The sequence below is a fragment of the Nicotiana sylvestris genome, chromosome 6 (assembly GCF_000393655.2).
Source record: "Nicotiana sylvestris chromosome 6, ASM39365v2, whole genome shotgun sequence".
Lineage (NCBI taxonomy): Eukaryota > Viridiplantae > Streptophyta > Magnoliopsida > Solanales > Solanaceae > Nicotiana > Nicotiana sylvestris.
This window is the reverse complement of record NC_091062.1, coordinates 202,063,100-202,072,765: the sequence shown is the minus strand read 5'-3', so window position 1 is coordinate 202,072,765 and position 9,666 is coordinate 202,063,100. Positions and strand designations below refer to the sequence as shown.

At 32.3% G+C, this 9,666-nt stretch overlaps 1 protein-coding gene across 1 annotated transcript; it reads left to right on the top strand.

The window, feature by feature from the left end:
* The first annotated feature begins 2,941 nt into the window (after positions 1-2,941).
* On the top strand, positions 2,942-8,595 carry LOC104224544 (AP2-like ethylene-responsive transcription factor At1g16060). Its single transcript, XM_009776228.2, has 8 exons — positions 2,942-3,270; positions 3,470-3,552; positions 3,731-3,739; positions 3,982-4,070; positions 4,200-4,273; positions 4,356-4,406; positions 5,605-5,681; positions 7,816-8,595. Exons 1-8 carry the CDS (start codon positions 3,089-3,091, stop codon positions 8,268-8,270), a joined length of 1,020 nt encoding a protein of 339 aa, XP_009774530.1. The 5' UTR covers positions 2,942-3,088; the 3' UTR covers positions 8,271-8,595.
* Positions 8,596-9,666: the final 1,071 nt, after the last annotated feature.

The following is a 9,666-nucleotide window of genomic DNA, read 5'->3' as shown; positions in this document are numbered from 1 at the left end:
GGTCGAAATTCTATAACTTAAACTCTCATTTAGGGACTAAGTGTCCCAAAACTCTCCGGAACCCCAAATAAATCCTCCCGTCAACTCACAATAGCAGAAACAAACACTGGAAAAGCAGTTAATAGGGGATCGAGGCGTTAATTCTTAAAACGACCGGCTGGGTCATTACAATTCTTTTATTTGTGAAGTACAAACTGGAGAATAAAGCAGGTAACTTTTCACATACATATTACCCCGTAGTAATAGAAGATATTAAATTCTTCATTTATTTATAGTCTCAATATAACCAACCGCTTTCGCGAATACTTTAGAAACTCAATAAATTTCTTTGAGACTTACTACGACACAATACCTTATTGAAAATCAATTGTATTCCTTCAAAATAGTACTCCCTCTATTCCAGTTTGTGTGAACTTATTTCTTTTTTTGTCCGTTTCAAAAAGAATGACCCCTTTCTAAATTTGAAAATAATTTAGCTTAAACTTACAATTCTACTCTTAAAGAGAAGATTTTATAACTGCACAACTACTACGGGGCCATTTTTAACTTATTTAGGACCACAAATTTCAAAAGTCTTCATTTTTTCTTTAACCTGTGCCCAGTCAAACAGGTCCACATAAATTGGAACGGAGGGAGTAATAATTGGCTCTTCTATATCTCTCAATTAATTTTATACTACCATATCATCAACATCCATATGGTAAATATCTATCTCAAAGAGAAAGTTATACCATTGTGGTCATGGTCAAAATTATTATAGGTAAGATATATTGCTTCTATTGCTTTTGCCTTGTAATAATCACACTGCCATAATATTTTGGCGTTATCACAATAGGTATGTGATCAATGACCATTCATGCCATAATAATGAATTATTTTCTTATTTCATCTCAAACCTCTTCTAGAGGTTAGTGTGGTATATTCACTACCAGTAGCACGTTCATATTCTTTCAAGAATGAATATGTATTCATAAATCACATGTTGTCACATTCATATTATGAATAGACCATAATCATATATATGTGCTTTACAAAATCTCATGTCAAATCGATGACAAATATTACTTTCATAGAGTGAAGGATTATTTTGAGAATCCTTATTATTCTCATTACCACAACGATGACGATTATAATTTCATCTATTGTCACGTTCACAATCATTGATGCCTTCACAATAATAATTTTGTCTTCTTTCAGACTTATTACATATTGCTACCACATTCTCTTAACGGGACGAGAATAAAGCAAATTCAATGGGACGAGTTTCCACTTTTTGTGCTCATAATAATATATGAATTTGATCATGACAAGACACAGAAATTTTACCACTTCGGATAGTTATAATTTCTCACAAACTCTATTAGAGTTATAATCAAAATTTATTGTCTTTACTTGTATTTAAAATCAAATTATAGAATTTCAAGAATTTAAAAGAGGAAAATAAGGTAAAATACTTACCTTAAATCCATAGTTTATTCCTCAGGGAAGTTCATGGAGCAATCGACAATCATTATGCTCAATATTATGTATAAGTTGAGCATCATGCGCGTATCCCAAAGCCTCTACTCAATTGGTTGGAGTCTCGTGCTGATAACGTATTATGAAATAATAAAAGAAGAATAATATTGCAAAGAAAAGTAGAGAGAGAATTCTTATTGATTTGAAATTAATTATAATGAAATAGAAACCCTCTATTTATAGGGGAAAAAGTGACTTAACCACCAAATAACAAACCTTAAATCTCTCTAAAATATAGATATTCACATTAAATACAATTCTATTTATAATAGATAAAATATAAACAATGGCCTAAAAATTGGACATTTGTGCAAACCATCCGAACCAGTCGGGTAGAGGTCCTGCACATGAGTTGGTCTCAATCATCGAAACAAATTAGCCAGCCCAAACTCAAAACCAGATCGAGACCGACCGAACCAAGTTTGTTCATGCCCACCTTAATCTGGTTTGCATAATTGTCAGTTTAATTGTAGTTGGGGGAGCTAGCTTGTACTCAACCTTTGATGAGGAAAGCGAAATAAATATTTAAATTGAACACATTTTTAAGACTGAAATATATGTAACTTAGCCTAGGTTAGGATAGGACTCAACTTATAATAGATAATATGAAGAGGCATTGCTACTAATTATTAAGGATAATGACTAGTCAAAGTAGGTGCTCCAACTTTTACTTGCATCAACACACACCAAGCCCACAGCCAACAAATTACTAATTGAGTGGAACTTACTATTTAGGTCATCATTTTAGTCCTTATCTTTTGCAGCCTTTTTTTTTTTTTTTTTTTTGGTTTTTCCATCTCTTTCGACCTGATATTCATTTTCCACCTTAAATGTGTTTGGAAGTGCGCCATTCTAAAAAGGTTTGCAAAAATTTTGGAAACGTGCACAATGTGTGTTTAAGAAAGTCTTGAAACAACTTTTCAATAAACTTTACGAAATTCGATTGCATATTTTAGTTATATGATTTATTATTTTATAAAAAGATATAAATTATAGTCTGTTTGGCCAAGCTTCTCTAAAGTCAAAAATATTTTTTTTTTCAAAAAAAAGTAATTCTTTTTTCAAAGTTGAAGTGTTTAGCCAGACTTTTTGAAGAAAAAAAAGTGCGTTTGAGTACAAGCAGAAACAATTTTGAAGAAACAGAAAAAAGTAGCTCATTCCCAAAAGTATTTTTCTAAAAAACACATTTGAGAAAAATACTTTTTAAAAATTTGACCAAATACTAATTGCTGCTCAAAAATATTTTTCAAAGTACTTTTGAAAGAAAAAAAATAGTATGTTCTCCAAATAAGTTGATTTTAAAAATTTGGCCAAACATAGTATTAGTAATTAAAGAAAGTAGTTCAAATTAGATTGGAGCAGAGAAAGTCTGATTGGGTAAATGGATGAGTATAAAATTGAGGCACAAAAAGCGAAAAGACAAGTCAAAATCTAAAGAAGAGAGAAAGACACAGAAACCAATTGGGAACTGGTCAGGCAGCTCTTTAACATAAATTAAAGGGCCAGCCTTTTCCTATTTACTTCAGTGAGCAATCAAGTTTCTATTTTAAGGTCATAGTCTCAAAATTTCATGGCGAAAACCTCAAAAGCAAATCAGAAAAACACTTGTTATAGTAATAACAGTGACAAGAATAACAGTAATAGCGGTGGTAGTGGTGATCATGCCATTTCCAAAGGGAAGAGAAAGCGAAAAGCCGTCGTCCCCAGAGATTCTCCTCCACAACGTAGCTCCATATACAGAGGTGTCACAAGGTATATTTTCATTTGCATTAGTTCTATTCTTCGTTCAAGTATGTGATCATTTCATTTAAAAATTTTAAATTGTTAGAATTTAATTAATTGTACATAAAAAAAATATTTAATACGTCTCTTCACGTGCCTGCAGCCTGTTATTTTTTCATGAATTAAGTATGTGAAAATTCTTTTCCTGCTGGATACATATTATTATTAGGCACAGGTGGACGGGTCGATATGAAGCTCATTTATGGGATAAGAACTGTTGGAATGAAACACAGAGCAAAAAAGGAAGACAAGGTTCACCAATTTTTTGTCCATTATTTTTTTTCTCTTTTTCCTTCATTAGTTTATTATTTAGTGATTATGAATATTTAGCTATGATGTTGTTCAACTACATTACTGATGGGATTTTTTTTGTTTTCTTTGGCTCCTCTTTCTTAAATGGTGCTTGTGATCAAATCCAATAAAATTGCAGTATATTTAGGTAAGTTATCTATCATTATCATTCAAATTAAAATTGAAATTAAAATTTTATTTTCAGATTTAATATGCATTATTTCATATTGAAAGCCTTTGCCTACGTATAGCATATCAAATCAGTACTATTCATTACGAGATTTTCCATTTCTAAAAGGGAAGTTTAATTTTTTTAAATAAGAAAGTAAGCATTGCTGCTTACCACAATGAGTAATTGATTCAATGAATCTTATCTTATTTCTAATTAAGGGGCCTACGATGACGAAGAAGCAGCTGCACATGCATATGACTTGGCTGCATTGAAGTATTGGGGTCAAGACACCATCCTTAATTTCCCTGTAATTAATCTTTAATCTTATTTTTTTTCCAAGTTATTAGCTCTTTTAATAGTGCAAAATCTTGTTCAATCACTAATCCTAGTTCTTATACATTTTTATTGGTTTGTTTTCCTTTGGCTATGAATGTAGGTTTCGACGTACGAAAAAGAGCTTAAGGAAATGGAAGATCAATCGAGAGAAGAATATATTGGTTCTTTGAGAAGGTACTATCGACTTCCATAGAAACAAAGTTTCCCTTTAATATTTGTACTATATTAATAAGGTAATGAGTGTTTTATTTTGCAGAAAAAGCAGTGGATTTTCAAGAGGAGTCTCGAGATATAGAGGCGTAGCTAGGTAATTAATCATCATCTTGAGAAATATTAAGAAAAATTTCTACCTTACCCAAAGGTTTGGGTAAGGGGTGACCTACCCCTAGGTAACTTCGATAAAAATTATATGTATGTATGTGTATATATCCTAAATAATATAGGTATATATTTTGACTGATACCTTAAGATTCAAATCTTGGGTAGATGTAGTGGTCGATTTGGGGGACAAAACTTGACTTTCAATACATTGCCTGAGTTCAATTCCGACCCTAGCATTTGTTCAAACTTTTATTCCCGCCACTTTAAAATTTTGGATCCGCCTTTATCTTCACAAATTCGTTGTACACCTGTAGGCTATAACATTTTCTTGATTAGAGATGCAGACAATACAAGATCACTTAGTCTGCCCTACTAAGTATTAAATTAGTATTATGCACCGTATCTAACCAATATTCGGCACTTGAGACTTGCCTCGATACAAAATGTTCGGTGATCTAAAAGTGCTGCACTTAATTAAAGCCATAGGTCCACCCAAAAAAAGAAAATGAAAAGAGAAGTAAAGGAGAAGTATTGCATGCTTTTGCCAGCCACAAATGTTATTCTTAATTTTATTTTGATAGTAGTGCAGCTAGAATTTTCAACAAGAAATTTAAGAAGCTGTAAGAATATTACAACTAGTATTCGAATCTGTGATATACATATGAACTATTTGGTCTAGTTTTGCCACGAAATTAGAAATTTCTCTTATGTCAAAGGGAATTCCTAAATTTTAAATATGTAACAAACGTTTTTCTTGCCTTATTTAAATTATATAATTTTTCGATAAAAAGAATTCAATTGAACTCTTCAGACGATCATGTCACTCGATCCAGGGGATGTATGTAAAGATAAAATGAAGCTTGACATCAAGCCTAATTTGTCAAAAGTTGTTCTAATTAGATCGATGCCCATTATTGCAATTGGTATCACATGAACTGATATGGGGTTTAATCTCTTCCCATTCTTGTGCCATTGGATATGTCGTCCTGGCCTTGACTTTAGAACTCTCTATAAAATGCTTCACGCCTCTTCGAACATATGCTCACAATAATTAATTTCACCACATAAAGTAAGAAAAGAATAACATTAAATTTAACACGAACTATCTTTTTTTAATGTTGTAATTTATTTTTTGTTGTGTCAATTCTTTAAATGTAATCAATATTTGTATTACTCATTTGTAGACACCACCATAATGGGCGATGGGAGGCTCGCATTGGCAGGGTGTTTGGCAACAAGTATCTCTACCTTGGAACATATGGTACGTAAGAGATCCGTTCATACTACTTGTATATATTTTTCTACTTTTTTTGTCCTGTTTCTGTTGGAATTATCCCATTGTTACACTTATAAATAAAAAGTAGAAAGAATTAAAATTAAAGGAATTATATGAGTCCTCCCTTTACATCTTGATAGTTTTGTTGAAAAATAATTTTAGGATTGTGTGATTGTGATTTTTATGTGAATTATTGTGTGATTTTTAAGCTAATGTTTGAAGTTGTGTGAAAAATATTTTTTGAAGTTAGAAGTTACGTTTGGAGATGCATTTTATTTGAAAAAAACTTGAAGTTTTGTGAATGGAAGAATAAATTTCGCCCAAAAACTATCCTAAATTACTTTTTGGGAACTTGAAATTTTTTTCCAAAACATAATCATACTTCATAAATAAACAATGTTTTCAAAAAAAAAAAAAATTGAAAAAATAAAGCCAAAATCTATGGACGATAACTATCAACAACTTAGACGTCCTTATCAAAGACATTATATTCTAAATCAGTACAACTCTAATGATATTATTCATAAATGCAATTAGAAATCTATAATAGTACATCTTGATGGCCCCGTGTCACTGCATGTGGTGGGGAGCTTATAGTTGTGTCTTAAATTAATATTGCCAAATGAAAACAGTTATGTCAGTTACCAATAAAGAGCCTATTCAATGTTTAATTATTCCAAAAGAATCCAAACATATCATTTGAATTGGAGAAAGTAAGTCAAATTAGAGAAGAAAAACAGCCAAGAAGTTAGCTAGATTAAATATTACTAGTTGGTTGTTGGGTTTATAGATCACCAACTTTCAACTGCTAGGTCTGCTATTTAAAACAACCCATGAGATCCTATGAGCCATGACTTCAATTTCAACCTCCAGCTCAATTTTCATTGACCGTAATTATTTTGATGGGATATTTCACACAAATTATGTGCATAGACAATTACTATGTATAGACCCAGAAGAGAAAAATATCACTGTATCTGTATTTTGAACCGGATATGCAGAAAATATATGATTGATGTAACAATTTTATACTATATGTAACAGTCCAGCCCGCTAGTGATATTGTTTGCTTTGGGTCTAAGCTCGCACGACTTTAAAACGCGTTAGTAGAGTTTAAGACATGTTTACTTATATACCCAGCATCTCTTATGTGTTTTGTCAATGTGAGATTCGCCTAAGGTATCACAATCGATCACAAAAGAACTTATAAACAAGTTACACGAAATGTACAGTATTCTTGTAACAAACAAAAAGACTTGATGAATACTTAAGGTGGGTCTTGCGCTTAGAGGCCTAAAATCAAAGACGTAATAAGAGGCCTAAAGCCAAGACGTAATAAGAGGCCTTGAACTTGTTTAATAATTTTAGATATTTTTGTTGAAGTTTATTCTTTTTATTTTTTGAGATGCAATTTCATCTTCACGATGTAACCAACCCCGATAAGATTTTATTAAGTTTAATTTTTAATTTTTTTCCTTTTACATGACCGTCAACGTAACTCACTATATAACATTGTCTCCCAAAGTAACAATCATGTAGAAATTTGCATTTACAATGATGATAAATATTTTACGATCTATTTAGCTTGAAGCATGTATATAGAGATCTTGAAAGAAAATATCTTACAAATTTAGAATTGTAAATAAAATTTATTCAAGTTGGAGTAAAAAGAACTAGAAAGTAACTACAAATTTAATTGTCTTTCACTTTCATTTGTATTTTTTCAATCAACTTCGAAAAAAGATCACATAAATATAATACTATATTATTAATATTTGGTGACAAAGTAGCAAAAGATGATTGGAATTTTTTTTATCACTATTTAATAATAAATATAATAAATATTTAAATTACATATAAAAAGAGTAGCTTTTGGGGCCTCTAATTTTGAGAGGCCTAAAGCCGCCGCTTTAGTGGCTTGGGGGTTAAGCCGCCTCTGAGGTCTTGAGATTGGAAATAATACAGTGTCTATTTATTAGATTATTTTCATTATGTATATATAGAATATGTTAAATTTTTTTAATTTTTAGTGTACTTATTATTTTTATTTCGATATCTCTTTTTTTTTTTCCTTCCCTCATTTTTTTTTCAATTAGTAATTGATAATAATAACATGCAGCTACTCAAGAGGAAGCAGCAATGGCATATGATATGGCAGCTATAGAGCATAGGGGACCTAACGCTGTCACAAACTTTGACCTTAGCCGTTACATCAAGCGCAACCCTAATTCCACACCAATTCCTAATTCTACTGACCTAAATCCCATTCCTAACACAAAGGAGGAAATAGATTTTAACTTCATCCACCAACAGCACGAACAACAGCAGAGCTCAAATTCTGCCGGAACCACCGTACCTCCGCCACATGCAGTGGGCGGCACAGCTGCGTCATCGGTTGTTGACTTCCCAGAGACACCGCCGGAGCCGGACAGGCCACGGAGGAGTTTTCCAGATGACATACAAACATACTTTGACTGCCAAGATTCGAGTAGTTTTGTCGAAGAGCATGATATTATTTTTGGAGATTTGGATTCCTTTCTATTGCCTATGTTTGCATATGAGCTTAATACCTAGCTAACTAGCTTCACTTAGGTGACTTAATTAGGAGTTTGAAGGAATATTAGGGGATTCAAGATACATCATCATGGTTGTTTTAACTGTTAATACTAAAAGGTTAAGGGCAGCTGGAAGAGTCAGACCAAAACAAACAAAATTAAAGGTCAGAAATATTGTTTCTCAGTTTTGATTTTTTGAATAATTGATTATTTTATTTTATTTAAAGAGTTATCTAGGGGAGAGAGTCAAAGCGAGGGATTCTGTTTTATGTTTTTCTTTTACTTCTGTTTAATGACTTCTCTTTGTCAAAATATTGCATCTAATATTTATATTTTGATAGATAGCCTTTAGAGTAATGTGGTAACGTAAACCTTTATGATTTATACTTCAACATCACACAAGAGGAGGTGATTTGTGTGGTGTCAATTTTCGCGTGCACTAAATTATTGAAGGACCTGGTTCTTCTGTGTGTTTCTTACACTACAGTCGCGGAATAAATAATGCAGAAAGTAAACAACACAAGGATTTTTACGTGAAAAACATCCGGATCAAAAGGTAAAAAACCATGACCTGCTATCCAGTAGAATTTTTCCAAATATTTCACTACAACTCTGAGCCAGCAACAAAGTTTACAAACTCTTGCAAACCTAAAGATTACCTCTAACTCTTGTAGCAACCAGCCACAGGTTGTTGCGACTGCTTCAAGTTAACTCTGACTTGAACAATATAACTAGAGTTTACAACCTCTTGCAAACCTAAGGATTAACTCTAACCCTTATAACAACACGCCACAGGTTGTTGCGGCTACTTCAAGTTAACTCTAACTTGAATGATAACACTCAAGTACCTAGTACAATTTGCTTCTAAGAAAGCTGAAAGGTACAACTCAAAACGCATACTACACTTTGAACTAGAAATAAAGAAAGACACATGAAACTCTTTATGGAGCTGGTTCTTTAATCTGGTTCGTGTAGCTTCAGGATCACACTCTTAAATCTCATAGGAATTGCTCACAAAATGCCTTGCTATGTTGCTCTCAATTCTTGCTTAACTTCAGTATATGTGTATCACATGTAAAAGAGAACACAACTGATATATATAGAGTTAGCAAATAAAGATTAACTAGAGTCCTAATGCTTTACTCTTCTTTGGTGGAAGAGTTCTAGTTATCTTCAACTTCTATCCTTCCTTATCTTGGATAGAGTTCTCTTCAAGTAAGGAGTCCTGCTCCTTATCAAATATGCAACCTTTTCGTTCAGGGATTATCAGAAATAACCACTTATACTTATCCCTTTCACGTGCAAGCCTTTTGCTTGATTCTCTTCGTTACCTGTGTACGCTATCCATGAAACTGGTTCATGCATGTATTACTTTTTCAATCATCAAAACAAAATTACTCAGGCCAACAAATTCC